General features: G+C 50.3%; 2 protein-coding genes across 7 annotated transcripts in view; one reads left to right on the top strand and one right to left on the bottom strand.

Annotated features, from left to right (window-relative positions):
- Positions 1–6758: 6758 nt before the first annotated feature.
- On the top strand, positions 6759–9171 carry Brd3os (BRD3 opposite strand). Its single transcript, XM_040745159.1, has 2 exons — positions 6759–7760; positions 7848–9171. The coding sequence occupies exon 2, from the start codon at positions 8300–8302 to the stop codon at positions 8552–8554; it is 255 nt and encodes an 84-aa protein (XP_040601093.1). The 5' UTR covers positions 6759–7760; positions 7848–8299; the 3' UTR covers positions 8555–9171.
- A 1722-nt stretch (positions 9172–10893) lies between these two features.
- Positions 10894–23124, bottom strand: part of Brd3 (bromodomain containing 3) — a 53509-nt gene continuing 41278 nt past the window's right edge. For 5 of the 6 annotated variants that reach the window (XM_040745156.1, XM_040745153.1, XM_040745157.1 and 2 more), the window contains exons 7-13: positions 21973–22101; positions 19447–19638; positions 18554–18604; positions 17987–18228; positions 15562–15854; positions 14479–14604; positions 10894–13806 (exon numbers count right to left, since the gene is read on the bottom strand). In XM_040745156.1, the coding sequence (XP_040601090.1) occupies positions 13691–13806; positions 14479–14604; positions 15562–15854; positions 17987–18228; positions 18554–18604; positions 19447–19638; positions 21973–22101 (1149 nt within the window). In that variant the 3' untranslated portion in view covers positions 10894–13690. The remainder of the gene's footprint in view (positions 13807–14478; positions 14605–15561; positions 15855–17986; positions 18229–18553; positions 18605–19446; positions 19639–21972; positions 22102–23124) is intronic. The other variant, XM_040745158.1, reaches the window with a different exon arrangement.

The following is a 23124-nucleotide window of genomic DNA, read 5'->3' as shown; positions in this document are numbered from 1 at the left end:
ACAGCACATTTCCATCTAAACCTTAAGTCCCCTTCAGAAGCATTTCATCTAAGTATATTTAGGTTCCATAAATCTCACAGTTGAAAAAGATTTTCATGCTCAAGCTGTTTCAAATACATTTAAAAGTTTGCCAAAAATAGAATTTAGTATCAATGTCTAAATTAATTAAACCGAACAGAGAGCTGACTGGAGTCTGGGAAATGTGTGTCTTCTCAGGCCCAAACAGCCAACCGTCGGGCCTGACAGAACCTCTTACTTTGTTCCTTAAATGGAGGCCCTGTGATGTCCACCTGGCTGTGGAGCCACCTATACCCTGTTCTCCAAGCACCCAGCACCATGCCTGGCATGAATTCATGGCCACACTCACCCACCGACCCATTCACTCATCCACTCACACATCCTGTCTACCTGCTCACCCACCCATCCCACACGCATACCTACCTAGCTGCTACGCACCTACATACCCACCTATCATCCATCACCTCCCCACTGGTCTGTCACTACCCACCCACCCATCCCCTTGTCTACCCACCACTCACACGCCGACTGTCCAGGTTGGGTTTTGATTTTTGTTTTGTTGCCTTGACATAAGCTAGAGTTATCTGAGAAGATGGAGCCTCGGTTTAGAAAATTTCTCTACCACGTTAGCCTGTGGGGCCATTTTCTTCATTAATGATTGATGTCAGCAAGGCCAGCCTACGAGGGGGATATGCCTCCCCTGGGCAGGGAGTTCTGGATTGTGTAAGAAAGCAGGCTGAGCAATTTATTAGGAGCAAGTAACTCAGCTTACTAGCTGAATTCCTTCATGGCCTCTGCTTCAGTTCCTGTCTCCAGGTTCCTGGCCTGACTTTCCCTCAAAGACAGAGAATAACCTCAAAGTTGTGTAAGCTGAAATAATCAACCCCCCCAAGTTGATTTTGGCCATGTATTTTATCGTAGCAAGAGAAATCCTGACTAAGACATCTATCTATCCATCTATCTACCTGTCCACCCGCTCATTCCTTATCCATCTACCTACTCACCCGCTCATTCCTCCATCCATCTATCTACCCATCCAGAAAATACTTCACTGTACCACACACACACATACAAGACTTGAAGAAACACAGGGTGACAAGGTAACAGCTTATGATTGTCAAAATCAAAGAGGAAGCATCAGATGTTCAGGGACAGAAGAAGCTGCCCCTCCTGGCCTCTTGCATCCTGGATGGTCTCAGCAGGGCTCAACCCTGCAGATATCTTACACCTCCTCTTTGCCCTGCCTCACTCGCCATCTGATGCAACATGACAAATACCCCTAGCCTAACAACTACCCCTGCTGATTGAATCACACAGGGCTACCAGCTCAATTGGTTCTACAAGAGGGGCCAGCCAGGGCTAGCATAAGTTCCTTGACTCCTGCCTGGGGAAGCATAAAAGTCTGATAACAGCTTCTGCTGGGCCAAGGGACAGAGCTCTGGCAAAAGTGCTATCCCAGATCTCTTTATAATAAGAATAAGAACTGAATCTGGGCATTGTGACTCATGGCTTCCTTTAATCCCAGCATTTGGGACTGAGAGGCAGGCAGATCTCTGTGAGTTCAAAGTCAGCCTGGTCTACATAGTGAGTTACAGGACAGCCAGAAACTGACTCTGTCGAAAATAAATAAATAAATAAATAAATAAATAAATAAATAAATAAATGCCTGAGTCAGAATAGAAGAGGCCCAAAGGGATAGCCTAAGGCATGAACCCCTTAAGAGGACCCCAGAGGCTTACCCTCCCTAGCTTAAACTTGGGGCCACTCATAGGTGGGCCAGACTATGACTAGGGTTCCCCTATCCCTCTACGCTCTTGGGCAAGCCATCGTTCTCCACCGTAAGTGTCCTATAAGGGGTGAGGGTCCTTCATCCAGATTGAGGCAAGAAGGTAGGTGGGGGCACCGGGGGTCTGGGGAGGAGGCAGCTATTGTTACTACTTTCCCAGCAACAGAGGCATGAGATGCGTATATGTCAGGATGGCGTGGTGGCTGTGGCATTTCCAATGAATGGCAGGGTAACATTAGCAGTGGAAGTGAATGACTGCTTGAGGAGCAGGTGCCACAGGACGAAGGCAGAGGTCCATCAGTGATCTGAGGGACAGGACGTACTGAGGGCTCCATTGTTGGGACGGTGAAGGTGCTTGCTCCCACAGACCTCCAGAGAAACCAGGAATGTTAAGCATTCAGAATTGCCTTTCCACTGCGAAAGATGTAAAACCTGTTCTTCCACCCAGAACGCCTGGAACTGGAAGTGATTAATAGCCTGGTGATCTGCATTATCTATTGGGCCAGGCCATAACAAGCTCCTATAAGTAGGACCAGAGATGGCAAGTAATCTAGATGACCCTCACAGCCAGGGGCTCTCCAAGCTCCCACCACCAGGACAGGAGATGATACCTAGTAGTCTAAATAACCCTTATATTTATGTGTATAGCCAGAGGCTCCCCCAAGCTCTCATAACCAGGACAAGAGGTTGCTAATAACCCAAATGACCTCTACACTATCTGTATGACTGACACCAGGCCAGACCCTTCCTTAAGCCCTTAAGTTAGTACTTGAAGATAGCCTATCTCCAGAACCCATCTTCTTGGAAGAATGGCATGCACCCTGAGTCAAGTTTCAATGTAATGACACTTCCTTGTGCACCATGGGTTGTATTACATCAGGAAACATCTTTCCAAATTGTACTGCATTTTAAATATGCTGACAGTGAACCCCCTGGCATCAGGCTTCCCAAAGTCTTGATCCAAGTTTTCATGCTTACTTCCCTGCTGTGACCCCTTGCAGTGTCCCACTCCCTCCGGGACTGTGAGTTCTCCAACACTGCTCATCTTATGGGCTAAGGCTGGGCACCTACCTAATCCCTGATCCAGTAAAGCCTGGGGACAGAGGTGAAAAGAAGTCTCGTCAGTTAAGAGAACTGGCCTCTCTTCCAGAGAGATTGCCAGCACCTACACAATGGCTCACAACCATCTGTAACTCAAGTCCCGGGGATCCCACATCCTTTCCTGGCCTCTGAGGGCACCAGGCATGCATGTGACACGCTGACATACATGCAGGGAAAACATCCACACACATACAAATAAATAATGTTTTTATATGTTGGGACCAACAGCGGCAGTTTCTCCTCCCTGATAAAGTCTGGCACAGTCAGACAAGGAGGCCTCCCAGAGGCCACCTCAGGCTGGCAGACAGCACCCTTGGGTAGTAAGTTGTGCCTAGAACAAATATTTAGGAATGGTAGTCTTTAGTCTCTCTGGATGACTGTTTTAAAAATCCCACTGGGGCTGTGAGTGCTCAGACACAGATGGATCATCTGTATCAACCTCCCCTCACTCAAGGCTCAGGGAACAGCACACATGAAAAGAGTGGGCAAAAGGCATGTAAGAGCTGGAGGAGAACTGTGAGGTGTCTTCTAGACACGACCCACTGTTACACACAGCAACTCACAGAAGCTGTTGTTGCCTGCACAAGACCTGCGGGAGATCAAGCCAGTCAAAATTCCAGCATGGTGGTGGCACATGCCTGTGAGTTCTAGAATAGCCAGAGCTATACAGAGAAATCCTGTCTCAAAAAATAAGCAAGCAAACAAACAATAAACAAACAAATCCCAGCATGGATGAGGGAGGGACTCCTGAGCTCCCACTCCTATTGGCAGCTGATGGCTTCTAAAGAGACAGTCACTTTCCTTTGGGGATAAGGGCACTCACTGGTAGGTTGTCCATGCCCCAGTGGATAATCCCCCATCAATGTGCATAGGCAGCATTAATTAGAATCAGTGGGCTAGGGGGCTGGAGATATGGCTCAGAACAAAAAATAAATAACAACAAAAATAACAATAACAACAAAAATAATGAAAGGATGGGAAGTCAAGAGGGAGACAGGTTGGATGGTCCTAGGAAGAGTTGGAGGGAGCTAGTAGGGGTTTGATAAGATCAAAAAATACTGTATACATGCATTCAAGTTTCAAAAACTGAATACAGAATATTACTTTGGGTTAACTGTTGTGGGTCAGCACTTGCTCTGTGTACACAACACACTAGGTTTGCCAGGTCTGGTGGTACAGGCCTAAAATTCTATCTGCTCAAGAAGCTGAGGCAGGAGGATCATAAATTAGGGCCTTCTTGAACTACATAGTGAGTTTTAAGCCAGCTAGTGATATACATGGAGAACTTTTCAAAATAAATGAGTGAAGAAATAAATTCCATGCTGTAGCCAAAACCATTGAATACTTTTTTTTTTTAAATCACTCTGGGTTCCAACTCCTGGGTGACCATAGGGGACAATCTGATTAGTCAGTGTTTAATTAATGTTGCCCTTTGACCTGTTCCCTAAGACAAGCTATATCCAGAGCTTTCAGCCACACTTGCCCAGATAACCAATCCTAAACTCCCCCATTCTTTTTTCTATACCAATTTCCATGTTAGGTTTTATAGCAGGGTAAGTGGAATGTACCCCCCCAAAGACATGTGCATATGAAATTCCTGAAGCCCAAGAATGGAATCTGATTTTGATGATGAGATCATTTTAAATTGTCTTCATGGCCTCTCAATCCAGTGTTGTATCCTTAGAGACTTAGTAACCCAGGGGAGAGAACGTGTGCGGTGACACAAAGAAGAAAAATGGCCATGTGGTCACTGAGGCAGACACAGGTGTGACTCAGTCACAAGCTAAGAATGGATGAAGACAGAGGGCAGTCACAAGCAGCTAGGAGATGTTACAGACACCTTTCCCCCAGAGCTCTGGCAGTAAGAGTGACCTTGTCCACATTTGTGTGGGGGGGGGGTTCTGGAGACAGGGTTTCTCTGTGTAACCCTGGCTGTCCTGGAACTCCATCTGCAGACCAGGCTTAGCCTCAAACTCACAGAGACCTGTCTGCTCTGCCTCCCGAGTGCTGGGATTAGAGATGTGTGCTTTTTTTGGAGGCAGAATCTCATGTAACCCAGGCTGGCCTCAACCTCACTACGTACCAAAGATGAGCTTGAGCATCTGATTCTTCTGCCTCCACCTCCAGAACACGGAGATCACAGGCTGGCACCGCCACATTCAGCTTTGTTTTATGAAGCACTAGGGCTCTAACCTGGGTTATGTGCATGCTAGACACACACCCTATCGACTGAATTACATCCCCAGCGCCCATCCACAAGACAAATTCAGACACCACACTTCCGGAACTGAGAGCAAATGCAGTTCTGTCAGTTCAGATTCCTAGGCATGGGGGGCTTTACTGACAACACTGCCACTGCCACCCTGGGAAGCCACAGAGCAGCTACTGAAGTTCCTGCTTCCGTGGTCAGGAAGGACCATCAGTGACGAGTCTCATCAGTCGCAGCATGAGACCCCAGGCATGGAAACACGCAGGAACTGGCAGCACCAAGGGCCAACAGCCATAGATCAAGGAAAATCTTCTTGTAGAGCCAGGATGAGTCACACCACCCCTCAGGGGCCTGCCCTCAGAATCAGGTATTGTCACTTGTTGGCCACTTCTACCTGCAATCTCAGCACCCTAGAAGTGAAGGCAGGAGAATCATTAAGAACTCTGAGGAGGGCCGGGCGGTGGTGGCGCATGCCTTTAATCCCAGCACTCAGGAGGCAGAGGTAGGTGGATCTCTGTGAGTTCGAGGCCAGCCTGGTCTACAGAGCGAGTGCCAGGACAGCCTCCAAAATAATACAGAGAAACCCTATCTCGAAAAAACAAAAACAAAACAAAACAACCAAAAACTCTGAGGAGGGACAGGCAATGGTGGCGCACGCCTTTAATCCCAGCACTCGGGAGGGAGAGGCAGGTGGATCTCTGTGAGTTCGAGGCCAGCCTGGTCTACAGAGTGAGTTCCAGGACAGCCAGGACTGTTACACAGAGAAACCCTGTCTCAAAATACAAGCAAACAAACAAAAGGAATTAGTATTCTGCAAGTTGGTTCTGCTTTGGGGGTGTTCATATTCTTTTTTCCTTTCCTTCTTTGTTTCTTTCTTTGTTTGTTTGTTTCTTTCTTTCTCTGTTTTGAGAGGAGATCTTGCTATGTATCCTTGGATTGGCCTGAAACGCTACCTAGACTAAGCATCCCACCCTACACCCTACCCACCACCTTCTGATGTCAATATTCTTAACTGGCATTGGAGTAAACTGTGAAGATAACTTTATGAAGGAAAACCATGAGTATGGGGTCAAAGTATATTGCTGGGGTCTACCTGGAAGAGTGCAGAGGTGAGTGCAGTGTACATGGGGGTTTTCTGGGGCTGTTAGGACAATTCAAATGAGCAGCATGTGGAGTGATGGAGTTTCACAGCTGCTTTTGAAACGATACATCCCACACAACAATGAATAAATTGAAAACAAATGTGCCCATTATTTGAGTGGGATATCGGTAGTAACGGCAACAGGTCTGACAAGGGAACTGAATAGAAGGAAATAAAATGAGCTGAGGACAAAGCTTCACTTGGAACCCTTGCCTAGCATGCCCAAGGCCATGGGTTCAATCTCCAGACCACAACACAATCACCCCAACCCAAACAAAGAGAAAAGCCGTGGGGGCTGGAGAGATGGCTGCTCTTCCAGAAGACACGGGTTCAATTCCCAACACCCGCATGGCAGCTCACAGCTGTCTGTAACTCACATACATGCAAGCAAAAGACCAATTCACATAAAACAATAATTAATTATTAAAAAAAAAAAAAAGGAAAACACCGTGACAGGATCCAGGACTGGGCAGGCGCCTTACTGCTAACTCCTGACTCCCTTCCTCAGCCATCTCCTCCAGGCCTTCTCACTGATCCCCAGAAGCTCCTCCCCCTCCAGGCTCCGCCTCAAACCCCGCCCCAAGTTCTTCTCCCCAGCTCCTAGGCTCCTACGCTGGCCCACCTAACCACCCACTCCGCATCCTGACTAGTCTGTGTCTCCCCTAGGCTCCTTTTCTCTTTTGGCTTCTCCTTTTGTCTATCACCGGCTCCATCAACTCCCGCAACGCCCCTTCCTCCTCGTCTCAGTCCTCGTCCTCTCCTCGCCAGTCTTCCTTCCTCCGGCTCCTTCCCTGCTCCTCCTTTCTATCATCCTGCCCCCTCCAGCTTCTCCGCATCTCCTAGTCTCCCCAACGCCCTTTTCTCAGGATCCTCCTCTCTCTCCACAACTCTTATTCTGGATTTTGTTCTCCTTGACATCTGCCACTTTCTCCAGCTCCTCCTCTTTCCCAGCTCCTCCTCTCTCCCCTCCCTCTAGATCCCTTTCTCAACCTCTTCTCTCCGCACAACCACCCACCTCTTCCGTTCCCTCTTCCAGCCCCTCCTCCCGCTCCAACCCTTCCCCTTCCCTTCCCCACTCCACTCGGCCGCTCCGCCTCTCTCTCTGTCTCAGGGTGGTCGGCCCGCCCCGCGGAGTGATCGATGGGTCCTCGGCGCTCGGCTCGCCACGTCTGCGACGCTGCCATGGAGACGTAGCCGCGGCCCCCTGGCCCCGCCCGGAACCTGGAGCACCTGCGTCACCCGGCCCACGCGTGTCCGCGAGCGCCGGCCACGGAGGAGGCTGCTCCGCTGGAGCGTCTGGACAGGGCCGGGCAAGCGATAGTTTTGCCAGAAGCAGGGGCGTGGGACTTGCATCCTTCCCTCCTCCCAGATACTCTGCTCCGTAGTTGAGGGACGCTTCTCTCACCAGCGGAGACCCGGGTACCACTTAACCATCCGTACGTTATGAAGGGACCTGCGATTGCCCACACACCTCACCCTTCCACCCAGCTCAGCTGGCCGCATCCGTGAGTAGCTTCACTGAACTCTAGCCCATCGAGGCAAAGCCCTTGTTGGGTCTGCTCCAGACACCTGACAGCTTCTTTTCTTTGCAGTGTCACCCTCGATAAGAGCGGAAGACCGACTAGGACCTGAACCAGATCCCAGCTGCGTTTTGAGTGGTGTGGACAAGTCAGCCCCTGCTGCAAACTGTGTACAATGCCCGTTCTCTTGGGACCCTGGATACATCTCTGAGCTCAGAAGTGTCGCAGAGGCAGTGAACACCTAACAGACCGCCCAGAGTGGTGTGGAGTCTCTATCAACACCGTTTGGACCACGGCGCCAATCTGACCCACTTTCTGTGTGGAATGGCTCTCACATGGCTCCTGAACCGGGCCAAGGGTGTCTCGGCTTCCCTTGCCCTCCTGAGATCTTGCCCATGAAAAGATCCGAGTTGTCCAAGGGCTCGTTAACCCAACAGTCATCGAAGCTCTTGGCCCACTAGTTAACAGAGCAAAGCAGCCAGCTCTTCCTGAAAGCCAAGTGTGCAGGAGCCTGGGGCCAGGGGATGAGCGGTCGGGTCCCACTGGCAGAGAAGGCCCTGTCGGAAAGCTATGCCCGCCTTCGGTACAGGGACACTTCCTTACTCATTTGGCAACAGCAGCAGCAGAAGCTGGAGTCTGTACCACCCAATACATACCTGAGCAGGAGCCGCAGCATGTGGTACTCCCAGTATGGAAATGAGGCCATCTTAGTCCGAGACAAAAACCAGCTTGGGGTCTCTAGGGACACCGGCCAGTCTAAGTTTTGCTCAATTATGTAATTCCAGGGAGGAAATCCTTGATGGCTGCAAAGATCGAGCTTTGGTATAAAAACTCAGCACCCAAGAATATCACCCAGCCCTTTATCAGTGGCACAGCTGGCACCCAGATGCTTCCAAATGAAAGGGAAGCTGGTGAGATGTCCCCAGCTCCTATGAGCTGCTTGTCCAGGGTAAAGAGGGGACTCTTCCTGGAGCGTCCCGTATCTCTCAGTTCACTGCATTGACAAGTGAAAAGGGGACAGAGCTGTAGTGGCCAACTGACCCATACATTATTACTACATTGCAGTAGCATCCACACTGGTCTTGTATATAGGTGTGGTGTGTCTTAAATGCTTACAGCAGAACCCTCCAATTTAAAGCCCCATCTAAGTTGCCTGAATTGATTCCAAGCCTAATCATGTGTGGGAAGGAGCATTCGCCCGACAGTGGTGCAATGGAACCTCCTTTCTATCAGACTGCAGCGGTATTCATTTAAGGTCTATCACATATTCTGCTTCAGTACACATGGTGTGGACAGCTGCAACGTACTTGCTCTGTGCAGTTAAGGTCTGTGTAGCTAGAGAGATTCCAGGATGTTTTGTTAAAGCTGAGCCTTCTAAATAAACGTCTTAAGACTCTTCCCTTTCTCATTTGTCTTGGAGTGTAAAACCTTACCTGGCTTTCTGAAATAACAGTAACGGCTAACGATGGATAAGAGCCCCAGTATAGAAAGCATAAAGCAGGCCCCTCCCTCAAGGCAGCCACTGTCAGAAGGCATGCCTGCCCTCTCGCTGTGTGCTCAGTCACAAGCTACACCAGTGGCATCACCCCCACTGTGCACCTTGCCCTACCCACTCCTCACCAGGCAACTTAGCTGGCACAGAGACGGCACCTGGCTTATAATCAACGCAAAGAGCACATCTCATGATGGCTGTGTTCACTATATTCATATCTCTTTGCAGATGTGCAAACTTGTACTACAGCCATCAGGACACAGGGCACTCCTCAAACACTTCATCCAGCCACAGACCTGGCTAGCTGGAGTGGAGGAGCCAGGTCCTTTGGCTCAGTCCCTGCTGCAGACCCAGGGCATGGGCTGGGCTTCTGTAGTATATTCCTGGACATTTAGAGGGGAAGCTCACTGTACAGTAAAGGTTGGTTGGCCTGATTAGGAAGGAGGCCTAGCACTTGGAAACTGTTCCAAGTTCATTAGTTTCTGTCAAGCTCAATTGAAGTCCTGCAAGCAAGCTTCTAACGTATCTGGAATTTCTGCCACCTGTTCACACCTTGTCCTAACCCAAGCCCTCATTAGATACAGCACTGACTTGGAGACAGGATATGAGGTCATAGAGTGTTGGGAGGGATAAGTACTTGTGGGCTAGTCGTCCTCAGGAGCCAGCAGGAGTGAGTGGCACACAGGCATCAGATCCCGTGTAGGACACCGGGAAGTCACTAAGCTGCTTAGACTACAGGAAGATGCCATCTGTGCTTAGGACACCAGGCCAGTGCTAAAAGAGACTAGTCTGATAAGGGCTAGTGGCAGCAAGAACCACAAAGTAGTCTGTTCCATTCTGGATGGGGTAGACATGTCATAGGACCCAACAAGAACATCTTGCCCAGGATTGATGGTTTGGCCATTTGGAAAACAACTTTTGGGTCCTTAGACCCTAAGGCCCAACTCCTCATTCATTCTTCAGTGTCTAAACCACTCCATAGCCTGTTCTTAGTGACTAGTATAGGGTTCTTTATGTATTCTCACCTACATTCCCACTGGGTTCACTACACCTGGAGGCCTGTGCCACAAATAACCCGGCAATACACTGCAGCAGGGAGGGGCTAGAATGGACATTAGGTGAGACTATCTGAGGAACCCGTGGTCCTCGGGGAGGCAGTCAATCCAAGTAAGAACTGCACAGGACTCCCTGTCTCCCAGCACCTGTCCTGCAAAAGGGTTCCCGCTCTTATTACTGTATAGTGGGCTGGCCTTAAAGAATTCACAGCACGCCGGGCAGTGGTGGTGCACACCTTTAATCCCAGCACTTGGGAGGCAGAGGCAGGTGGATCTCTGTGAGATGGAGGCCAGCCTGGTCTACAGAGCAGCTCCAAGACAGCCAGAGCTGTTACACAAAGAAACCCATCTTGAAAAAAACAAAACACAACAACAAAGTCACAGCAGTTCTGCTGCCTCGACCTCCCAACAGATTACAGGTATGTGCTACCACACTTAGCTCAAGAGTGTTTTTTAAAGTCCTTTTTGGATGTTCTATGTATTTCTACCAAGAGCTATAAGAGGTAAAGTATGAGGAGCTTGCCACGTGCCCTTAGGAAGAGGCATTGCAGCAAAGAGCACTACACAGACATTGCCTTTTTCCCCCTTCTTTTTATTATGAAAACAAAACAAACACCCCAGGAGAAAGGTTCATGATTACCAGAGACACCAGAGTACTTCCTACCGTTTTAACTCTGTGGTGTTGAGGCCGGCATTGCAAAAAACAAGCTAAAACTACTTACAATGGACTCATCTTCAGTAAACTGACATTTACAGGGATATACTAGAAACGGCACTGAAAAGTTTAAGAAAAGTTACGGTAAACTTGCATGCACATCATACAGAAAAGAAACATTTTAAATATATATATAAAAAAAGAAGAGCTTCTGGAAGTGTTATGCCAGTAACGGGGACAGTGATGAACAGGGTGACAAAGCTGTAACAGTGGGCTTGCATTTCCCAAATGACCATAAAAGGTGTGACAGCTGCAAAAGAACAAACCAAGAAGACCACACAAGAAAATGTCTCCAGTCTGTACGCAGGCTGAGTTACACAGCCTGAGGAGGTCTGAACCCCAAAGCCCGATCCTTGGCCTCCAACACTCTGCCAAGTGACCACCCCACCCCTGCATGTGACTCCCAAGAAGCCATGGACAGTTGTCCTCCACCTCTGTACAGGACTATCTAAGTCCCTGTAGCCTTTGTAACTAGAAAAAGGGAGTGGCAGTCACCCCGAAGCCTGGCATTGTGGGAACCAACACCCTCCAAAACTCTGGAGACAAAACAGTTTAAGTTTGGACAGAAAACTTAAAAAAAAAAAAAAAAGGTAAAAGCACCAATGACAGAAGCTGCTCAGTAGGGACCACAGTCGAGGAAATGCCAGACTCTCCATCCCGTGAAACCAGCTCTAGACCTCTGCCCCGCTTCTGGGATGCCACTCCAGGGCCCGACTCTGCTCGCCTAACAGCTCACAGAGGCACTCTATGCATGCCCTGCCACCGTGCCTTGTCTAGGCATGTTGGCTAGACTGTCATGGTAGGCCACCACTGAGACCCCACGTGAAGGCCTGTCAATTTCCTCCTGTTTATTTCTTACAGTCACAGCTTAAATATTCTATTAAAGATCTGTTTTAAAAAATACCTTTGAAAAACAAGGGTAACTTTAAAAAAATGGAACCTTAAAATCCACTTATATTTTTATTATAAACAAAACTGGCTTACAAGTTTAACAAACTGGCTGATAACTCAGCAGGCGTCTAGACATGGTAGCCAGTCAGCCACTTCCCGAGCTTGACACCCCGCTGCCTATCCACACGCACAAGGGCTGCTAGGGCTAACTTTAGGAATTTTAAACATCTCCCATGTAGGGATGTTGAGGGTGAGTCCTTCGCTCTGCCTAGAAGCAATGGAAGAAATCGCAGGGTCCCCACCACAAGGCTCTGCACTTGGCGCTCTGAAGTGGGGGTCAGGACAGTTAGTTTCCTAGGTTAACTGGGAATTCTTGAACAGGGACCCCTGGATCGTCAGGTTCACCCGTGCCCCTGTCAGGTCAGGGAGAGCGTCTGCAGGCTGAAGAGGAGGTACGCACAGGCCTGGGAGACTGGCCTGTGTCTTCCTGGCTGAGGCCACAATGCTCAGAGCTAATCCAGGCTGACCCTGAATTCCAAAACCATTTGGCAGCCTCAAAAACAACAAACTGATGAGAACTTTCTGTTAAACTCTGTATATTATTACTTTTTTACAATAGAAAATTAAATGTCAAGACCTTGGCCTGATATACATCACTTTTCTCTCCGCTTACAAAGCTTGTGTTGAAGAACCGAGGTTCCCTCCGTTGATGTTAGTAACTCAACAAACATAAAATGAGGATGTGCTGCAGCCGAAGGCTGTCTACACTTGTAAAGTCCCCAAATTTCATTAAAAAAAAAAAAAAGAAAGAAAGAAAGCCAACAGCCCAGACGTGAAGAGCACCAGAGGGGCACGCCGCCACAGGACCAGTCTTCTGACCGTGGTCGTCTGCTTGTCGCCAGAGACCTGCATCTCCACTCTTCTTAATGCACTTGCTTACGCTTTTTCTTTTCTCTTTTTTTAAAAATGACCAATGATGTTAATAAATAAAGTATTTATATATACATAAAGCCGGGGAGGTGGTTCAGAGTGTGAGACGGCAGCCAGGCAGCACGCTGGGCTGGACTTCTGTAGAAAATGGATGAACTTACAAAAGTTTTTGTTTTGTTTTTGCTTTTGTTTTTTTTAATTTTTGTTTTTTGTTTTTATTCCCTTAAGTTGAGGTAAAGTTTCGGTGTCCCGAAACCTGCACGCTGCACACACAGCCATAGGGTCAGAGAACTCAGCACCCCTCTTCCTCCACGCCCAACCCAGAGGTGGGAGGCTCTGGCCTGCAGCTATGAGGACCCTCTGCTGGGGCCCAGCCTGGTTTCCGTGGGCTGACACATCTGTCCTCAGCCCCTGCAGACAGAAGTAACCTGCTGGTTAGTGTTCTAACAGCTCTCAAACACAGAACCCATTCCAGAGCAATTGAAAAGCTTCCTTCAAGTTACTAAGGGCAAGGCTGGGCCCCAAGAGGTACTGGGCAGATCCAGCCACGCCTCCCGCCGCTGTGTCTATGGTTATCAGGTCAGCATCCCAGGCCGCGGTCTCCAAACAACTAAACTGAGCTGCAAAGGCATTTCCTGCAGAGCTTGGCCCTCTCTTGGGGTCTGGTGCACGTGCCAGGCTCTCCGCCCTACCGGAGCACAGCTGGAAGAGAGTCATAACACTGAAGTAAAAGAAAACCTGCACACCATGGAACGAAAGTATATTAACCATAGGAGGGGACACTGCAGTCGGCGTGTGCCACGTCCGTTTGTCCAGCTGTTACAGTCCAATTTCACTCTGAGTCACTGCTGTCGGAGCTGGACCCACTGGAGCTGCTGCTTGCAGACTCAGAGGAGCTGCTACTGCTGAGCCTTGATGGGCCTCCCGAGGGCGCTGAGCTGGACTTCTCTGCAGGGACACAAGGGAGGCCCTTGCTGAGCAGTGTGTGTCATCAAAAGTGTCCATGCCACCACCCCGTCACGGGTTATCTGTGACTTGACCCAGAGGTACAATAAACATTTAAAGGATGCCCATAAAATAGTATTCAGTGGCCACATGGCCACACTAGGACACATTCATGGACCCTCACTGCCCTAACTGATACCAGGGAGGTGAGATACCAGCTGACGAACAGTCTCAGACTCTGTCCACTGCCTATACCCTGCTATTCTAGAGCATCTCTGAAAACAAAGGAAAAAGGTCTCAGACTCCAGAAGCAGGAAGAGACGCTCACCTAAATCTGAGGCCTGGGCTGAAGACAGAGCTTGCCCACTGTACCAATGTTTAACATGTTAGGTTTTAGAAAGTCAGAAACTCACTGCTTCCTTTAAGTTGGTGATTGATGTTTAGAGGAGGTGCATGGGTGATCCCAGATCTACACACTCACACACTCACTCACACACTCTCTCCTCTCTCTCCTCTCCCTCTCTCTCCATAACCACCCCAAAGGTCAACCAAGGATGTCCCCACTCCCAGGTGTTATTATTTGAGTCCTCTAAGAGATGCTAGGAGGTTAACCACACTCCCTGGCCTTGTGACTGCTGTCCCGACAGCAGGACAGCAGGAGGCCTGGATGGTTACCTTTCTTCGTGGGTTTCTTGCTGTTCAGTTGCCCGCTGACATCCTGCAGCCGCTTCTCCAGCTCCTTTTTCTTCTCCTGAGCTAGCTCCTCTTTAGATTTGGCTGCCTGCTTCTTCCCGCTTGTTGCTGTGGAGTGGCAGGGGAGCAGTGAGACGTTCCCTACAGCTCTGCCAGGAGCTGGTACCCAACAGGGTGGCCAAAGAGCCCCAGCCCCACACACTAGTGCATGCACCCCCCGCCTTGCTGCAGCATCAGGGCCTCTCTCTGGTGCAGAGCTGTTAGCGGATCCCTGTGTAGCAGGAAACACTGGGATGACCTGGAACCACCACTGGTGCATCTACCGAGTCCTCCTCCATCTCTACACCTCACCAGAGTCCGGAGCCTGGGCTATGGCTTGTCCTCTGTTCTCACAGGAAGGGCACAGACCCTCTGTCTCAGTCCTCCTCCAGTACAGCTATTCTCTCCTGCCTGAGTCACAGAGACTGACGTGGTCTGGGAGAGTTCAGCCTTCACCATCAGACTCCTGTATCATTATCACCCATAAGTCAGTCTGTTCCAGAGTAAATGAGGACCAAACACATGTGAGAAGCCACACATAGGGTGGCATGAGCCTAGACAGCGAGGGACTGCCTTGGGACTTCCCTTCCTCCCAGTCCCTAGGACCTGCACACCCTGGCAGTGACTGGTTCCTGTCTGGAGAAACCATCACATTCAGGGTGCCTTTTACCTAGGGGCAGAGTCCATCCTGTGAAGAGTCTGAACACTTGATCAGGAGAGGAAGTGGGACTCTTCCCTGCAGCCAAAGCCCCACATGGAGCTTTAGAAAGGGGAGTGAGAAGGATGAAAAGGCTAGGCCAACCCCAGGTCCTACGTTTTCACTACAGGCTAGTTAAGGCCCAATAGACATCTTCGTTACCAGAGAATAGGGAAGAGGATATGGGGGTAGGCATGCACTGGCTGAGTGTAGATGTCCCTGGAGCCTGTGGTGGGCAGGTAGGCTTAGACAGTAAGGCAGCTGTGAGCCACTGCCCACTCTCTGGGGCTACAGAGGCTATGAGCAGCATGCTCTACCAGCAAACTTACACAATGGTTTCCTCTGCTTTTTCTGTAAACAAGACTTGACATATCTCTCCAGTTCCCGTAGCGTGGTTGGCTTCAGAGTCTCAAAGTCAATTTCAATCTCATCTGGGTTTGAGTCCCTGAGCGAGGGCTCCCGGGACTGGATGATGTGCACCACACGGCCTAGCTTCTCGCCAGGCAGTCGGTTGATGTCCAGACTGAGTTGACGCTTTTCATCATAGCTCATGGGCAGGCCTTCCTCCTCCTCTTCTGAGTCATAGGACGCAGACGCCTGCTTGCCACCCTTCTTTAGCTGTCTGAGGCAGAAGACAGGGAGCCATGTGACACTGAGTCTCAGCTATCTGTCCCACCACCCTGCCCTCTTCTTCTCCACTATAGACTGCTCTGTGCCCTAAGGGTGTGCCCAAAGTTCCTCGGGAACAAGAGCTGGGCAAGCTGTGTGAGGATGTCTAGACTGCCTGCCACGGACAGGTAAGACCGTACTTCAAGGTCACAACAGGTCTTCCTGGCCTAGGGCTGAGTCAGGAACCCCCTCTCAAACCCAACAGATCTCCATATTCAGATAATATGGGATGTAGCAGGAAGAGGAAAAACAAAACAAAACAAAAAACCAGGGACAGAGAGAGTGATACCTACAGATGTACACGTTAAAGCCAGGCCATAAAAGGCAGACTCAGTACCCAGGAAAATAGTCTTCTTAAAAACTGTCCCTAGCCAGGTGGTGGTGGCGAACGCCTTTAATCCCAGCACTCAGGAGGCAGAGGCAGGAGGATCTCTGTGAGTTCAAGACCAACCTGGTCTACAAGAGCTAGTTTCAGGACAGCCTCCAAAGCCACAGAGAAACCCTGTCTCGAAAAAACAAAAACAAAAACAAAAAAAAGACCCAACCTGTTCCTGAACCTCTGAACATGGATGTCAGTTTGGAGGTCTGGGCAACTTATGGGGCCTCTGGTAGTGGATCAGTATTTATCCCTAGTGCACAAATGGACTTTGGGAGCCCATTTCACATTGAGGGATATTCTTTCAGCCTAAGCCCTGCTCCAAATGATATGACAGACTTTGAATGTCTCCCATGGAAGGCCTCGCCCTCCCTGAGGAGAAGCAGAAAGGGGATAGGATTGGGGGTCAGTAGGGGCAGGGTAGAAGGGAAGGAGGGGAGGGAGGGAAACTGGGATTGACATGTAAAACAAGCTTGTTTCTTTCTTTCTTTTTTTTTTTTTTTTTTTGGTTTTTCGAGACAGGGTTTTTCTGTGGCTTTGGAGGCTATCCTGGAACTCACTTTGTAGACCAGCCCGGCCTCGAACTCAGAGATCCGCCTGCCTCTGCCTCCCGAGTGCTGGGATTAAAGGCGTGCGCCACCAACGCCCGGCTAAGCTTGTTTCTAATTTAAATAAAAAGATCAAAAAACAAAAAACTGTTTGTTCCTCAATTGAAACCCAGCGGTGGTGAAGCACACCTTTAATCCCAGCACTCGGGAGGCAAAAGCAGGCAGATCTCTGAGTTCGAGGCCAGCCTGGTCTACAGAAAGAATTCCAGGACAGTCAAGCCTACACAGAGAAACCCTGTCTCAGGGGGGGAAAAAAAGTCCCTAATTATTCTGTAATATTATAAGCCACCATTTCGGGAACCAGCATTGACATGGATACCAAATCCAGACAAAGACAGTATGAGAAAAACTGATTTCTGCATTCCCTTGAGGAGAAAGAGAAGAAAAGAGAGCCCAAGGCAGGTGGAAACAGAGACTGCCCAACTCAGTTACAAGCAGCTGTCAACGCCTCTCTGCTGCCACCATCTGTCCAAGGCAGTGTCCTTGCTTCCCTGACTGCTACCCAAGGCCTTGCCCTCCAGAATGGCCAGAAACTTCAGGAGTCTCTCTCTGCCTCCCTCCCTCTGAGGATGCCTTACCAGAGCAGGACACCTTGACAGGCCACATCTACTCTCTCCCCAGTGCCCCCCCCCCCCGCAGCAGTATCAACTCCATCCTAATTCCCCAAAGGCGCATGTCTGCTAGCTTTGCCTGAGGCTCTGTACCTAGCCTTTACTGCCTACCTGCCCACCTGCTCACGGCAGTCACTGCTCCCACCTAGCTAGAAAGAATCCTCTCTCCTGTTCTTTTCTACCCTAACCCCTTGCCCACCAGGTGCTCCAGAAATTAGAACACTTGGCTCCACAGTGAGTCTCCTTGGCCCACACCAAGAAAAAGTCCCAAAAAACCAGAAGCAAAGACACCTCCTCTGGCAGTGCAAAGGCTCCAACGCCCAGCATCAGAGCCAGACAGACCGGTAAGGGTGACCTCCACTGAAGGCCCCAGAGGCACCCAGTCCCCCAAAGTTCCAACCTAGTTCCCATGTAGCCAAAGTGCAAAGTCCCAGATCTGGCAGTCCCTGTGACCTGAGATGGCCCGAGGGCCTGGCAGGTGGCCACACACCTGCTGGCTGTGGTTGTGCTATTGGCCTTCTTGGTGGGAGCCTTCTTCTGCTGGGCCTGCTTGGCTGGTGGGGTGGCCTTGGCCTTCTTCTCCTCCTCAGACTTGGCCTTGTGCTTCTCCTTCTCTTTGTCCTTGTCCTTGTCTTTCTTCTTCTTCTCCTTTTCCTTCTTCTCCTTCTTCTTCTTTGGTTTGTTCACTGGGGCCTGAGACAAGGCGGCCAGCTGTTCATGCACGGCCTTCAGCTGGAAAAGAGCAGGCAGCTAAGAGAGAACTCTGGGTAGGCCTGCACCCCTGCGGCTGCCTCAGCTATGTGGGATAAGCCAGGGGCATCTGGACCCCACTCTGCCTTTGGAAGCCAGAGAGACGTAGGGAAGCACTCGAGAGCCCACTCTGCCCCTCTCTCTGTGCCTGCCGGTGAGTCACTTCACCTTCTGAGCCTGTTCCCTCACCCACCTCCCGGGTGGCTGCCTACAGGCTGGGCTTGGGGCAGGAGGAACTTGGTAACAGCAGCTAATACTTTCATTGTTAATGCTTATCTTTCAGATGGCAGGACTAGCGTGTGAGCACCTGCACAGAGGAGACATTCAACAGCTGATCCTGGAAGGTTCCGCAGCCAGTCTGCGGGATCAAAGTGAGACAATGGCAGCAGCTCACCCTCCTGGCGCCCGCCGGCAGACAGAAAGGCGGGTGCTGCGTGTATGTCTCGGGGAGGAGGGCTGTGACCCACCTTGTACAGGTAAGCACGTAGCCAGTGTGGCTCCTGGGTATCTTGCGAAAAGCTACACAGCCAACAGGGGAAGGGGCCGTGCACTGGGAAGGACTCACTCACTGGTCCTAAAGGCCACACCTCATGGCCAATTCCCCGTTCCATGTCCTCATCGTCTCAGAATCTGACATGTAGCTCCGTCTGGTGATACACTACTCTCCTGGCCCTGCCTCCCCCTGGGGCCACCTGATCATGCACACTACTTTGCCTTGGTGGCTGCACTCTGACTTCACGGGGCTGGCTGCCCCACCCTGGGGAAATAGTTCATGTTGTTGGGCTGATCCTCAAAACAAGTCACGTTACTCTGCATATCAGGAAGACTGAGGCACAAGAGGGCATAGGAGGCACAGATCGGAACCAGGCTCCAAAGGGTTCTTGGAGCCTGCAGCACACACACCCACTGTAGCCACTGCTTATGTATGGCTTCCAGGTCTTTCTGCAGGGCTCCACCCCCCGGGTGTCCAAGAGTGTCTGACACCCAAGTGCTTTCAGTCGCCTGTGTGCTCTTGGGTGTCAGGCTCCAGCCTCACACCCAGGAAGGTGCTGAGCAAACCCCACCTGAGACCCCCTCTAACAGCACCACAGACAAGGACAGCAGCAGCTGGAGGAGGAGTGATGGCAAGAGGAGAGCTTAGGTAACTAGGCTTGGCGGTCTACACCCAGTAGCAAGCAGCATAGAGATGGTTGTCCTCACCTGCTCCTGCAGCTCGGCCAGCCGAGTGGCTCGCTCCTCCTCTGAGTCTGAGCTGCCAGAGTCTGAAGAGCTCTCCTCACTACTACGACTGCTCTCAGCACCTTTGCTCACTATAGGGGCTGTGGGCGCAGGCAGCGCAGGTGCCTCCATAGGCTCATCAGGCATCTTGGCAAACCTCATCTCAAACACATCCTGGGGAGAAAGAGGGACAGCTGAACACTTATACACCCACAAGACAGCCCCCTCCAGCATGCAAGACGCCTCTGGGCTACACCACACCATACAAGGCTCACACTCTATGAAGGGACAGGCCTGCCACCTTCCCTTGTCCCCTTCTATCCCCAGGCAATTCCCAAGTGCAGGCCTAGAATGAGGGAATGAGGACAGCCAATCATAAACCTGGCTTTCTGGGGCCTGGCATGCAGCTCCCCTGGCTAATCTGCAACTGTGTACAAGGCAAGGACAGCCCTGCAGCCCTAGGTACCAGGCTCCTCAGGAATGCCCCTCTGTTAACAAGAAACTTCTCTTTAGTCCTCAACTCCAACGGAGACCCTAGCCACAGGGAGCTGGTTCCTACCTCACCTGATCCCCTTCCTGGGGTTTTACTACAGTGACACACCTCACACCAGTGTCAAAATGTGCAAAGCCAAATTTGGAAAAGCTCCTCACAGCTCCTACAGGATCAGGCACTTGGAAAACCCTCTCGATGAAGATCACTCTGCTATGGGGCAGAAAAGGATGAAGGGGCCATGTGAAAATAAGGGGGCATGGCATTCCCTTTGTCTGCCTCATCTGCCTCATATACTGGGTCCACCCAGATGCACACGGGAGTGCACGCACATGCACACCCACCATGCTGGAGCCCAGCTTCTGAAAGTGCCTACTGTGAGTGTGCTCTGAGACTCCTCCCAACCCTTAGATCCTCAAACTAAGAAGTCAGAGGTCTGGAAAGCTACTGCTGACAAGGCAGGATGGTGTTAGGCTCTAGCCCACAGTGTTTAGTCCATAAAATTAACAGTGGTGACTGCTGAACAGCACTGATAACAAAGCTTCTCCAGCCTGTGGCTGGGGAGCTACACAATCACCTTCGACAGGACAGCTTGGCTTTCAGTAGCAGCACAGTGCTCTTTGACATTGTGTGACAATGCCTTTGGAATCCCAGCGCAGAGAGCAAGGTCTCAGCAGTAGACAGGTCCTAAGGCTGCCTCTGCATATAAGGGGAACTCCGAAACTACTGTGCCCTGTTCCCCAGCAATGCCTGTTCAGAAGGAGCAGAGCACAGCCAGCACTGGAGAGACCTCATGCCTCACAAGGGCTCATTTTCAAAGGAAAGTGAGAAACATTAGGAAGATCCCCAAACGGGAAAAAGAGGCTTTGCCCACCAATCCTCACAACCCAAGATGGCTATCAGGGACCTCAGCATGTGTCTGAGGAAGGAACTAAGAAATCCTAAATGAACATTCTGGGTCCTAAAGCCAGGTATCATACACCTGTAATACCAGAACTCAGGAGACTGAAGCAGGAGGATGGCAATGAATTCAAGGCCAACCTAAGCTACAGAAGCAGACTCTGTTTTGAAGATTTTTTAAAAAAACTTTTATTTCATGTGGTTTTTGCCTGCACGTATGTACATGAACCACATGCATGCCGTGCTCACAGAGGCCAGAGGAGAGCGTTGGATCCCCTGGAACTAGAGTGATAGATGGTCGTGAGCCACCACGCAAGTGCTGGGAATCAAACTCAGGTTCTATGCAAGAATAATAGGCGCTCTCATCGGCTTAAGCCCCTTCTCCAGCCCCTCAAACTCAGTTAAAAACAACAACAACAACAACCAAAAAACCAAGAACCAAAAAAAAAAAACCCCAAAACCAAAATCACAATGTTCAGGTACTGGAAAAACTATCCATAATCTTTATCTCCAAAAGGAAACTGTTTTGATAACTCCTTCCAAGCAAATAATCAATTACAAACAGCAGAGAAATCTTGGTGTTCTATGCAGCACCTGGTCCTTGGCGGGACACCACATGCACATACAAGTGTTTACACATCCTGGGTGAAACCCCGTGATTGCTCACACTTGCACGGAAGGCTAAGTCTGTGGTTTTCCCCTCACACAGCCACTGTCATTCACTATAAGCCCACCCAGCCCTTCTCTAACGCCATGGCAGAGTAGACACCCACCAGACCCACTAGGGTACACGAGCCCCAGGTGGACAGGCTCACCTGCAGAGATACCCTGCAGGGCAGCTAAGCATGGGCTCCCACAGCCAAGAGCCACTGCCTGCTTTCCACCTTGGTATTCTAATCTGAAGCTTCCAAAATCAGAGGCTAGCCTACTCACCATGTATCCTGGGATCTGTTCTAGGCCTAGCAGGATCTCCTGCCACACAGGCAAAACAGGCTATGGAAATAAGGCTCCTCAGAGGCCTGCCTGCTGGAGATGCTTCACCCAGACTGTATCTAAGGGCTTCAATACCCATTGCATAACTCAGCTGGTAATCACATTTACACCCAGCCCTGGGTTACCTGTAGCTTTCTGGCCATGGCCACCACTTCATGGTCTGGAGGGTTGTACTTATAACAATTCGAGAACATTAACCGGATATCAGCTGCGAAGCCCTGTGCATCTGGGTACTCACGGCTGTCCATTTTCCTCTGGAACAAGCAACAAGTGTGAGCAGACAGCACTAGCCAGACCATGTAAGGGATAGATTCAGATCCTCAGAACATCCTCTGGCAACCAAGCCAATTGTCAGTCAGGATATCTGGCAATTAGCTTGGGTTGGAATCCTCAGGAGGGAGCCCTGGGGGAAGGGGTACGAAATGATGGTTCAACATGAAGCACCTGGGCTCCAAGGACACGGCCACTGGATAGGAGAAGCACTGGGAGATGAACCAACCCCACCCTCATCTAGAGTTTTCAGTTCCACGTGGCAGATAGCGCAGAAGGTTCTGGCGTTGGGACTTTTTTGGAGTTTCAGGTAAAGACTCAGTTTACAGAGGGAGGCTTTGCTTTTTCTTGTGAGGAATCCAGGAGCTGTTACCGACTTGCCTCATAGGAGATGCCTTACATCTTGGGCCAGAGGCAGTTCTGAGTTTGTGCCGGGGTGGAGGGCAGCAGGGGGTCTATGGAGCTGATGCTAACCAATCACAGAGACCTGGCCACCCCATAGCAAAGGCCCTCAGACTCCACTGACGTCTAGCCCAAGGAGTTCTGGCAAAGGTAGGTTGGGCAGGGTCACACAGGCACACAAATAAAGCTGGGCGGGGAGTGGGTTGGCATATTCTCAGCTGTTTATGAGGGTGTGTGGTTCCTGTCTTGTGTGGAGATCAGAAATCAGTGACCTAGGGGCTAAGCATCCACCGCAGCCTCTGACTGGACATGGATTCCTACCCAGTGGAGGGATCTTAATAACAGGCTTGGCCCTTGTGCCCAATGGCAACCCTGTTCTAAGGAGATGGATGCTGGGAGAAAACCCTCCTGGAGCTGGTATGACACATGCCAGTACAATTTCCTCCTTAAGCTTTATTATTAAACTCTGTTAATACGGTGGATCTGGAGAGATGGTTCAGTGGGGTTAAGGGGACTTGTTACTCTTGCAGAGGAGCTGGGTTCAGTTCCCATCACCCACACGGTAGTTTACAACCATCCATACATAACTCCAGTTCCAGGAAACT

This window comes from Mesocricetus auratus, unplaced genomic scaffold (genome assembly GCF_017639785.1).
Source record: "Mesocricetus auratus isolate SY011 unplaced genomic scaffold, BCM_Maur_2.0 Super-Scaffold_100004, whole genome shotgun sequence".
Taxonomy (NCBI): Eukaryota; Metazoa; Chordata; class Mammalia; order Rodentia; family Cricetidae; genus Mesocricetus; species Mesocricetus auratus.
This window is presented reverse-complemented; position numbering and strand designations above follow the sequence as displayed.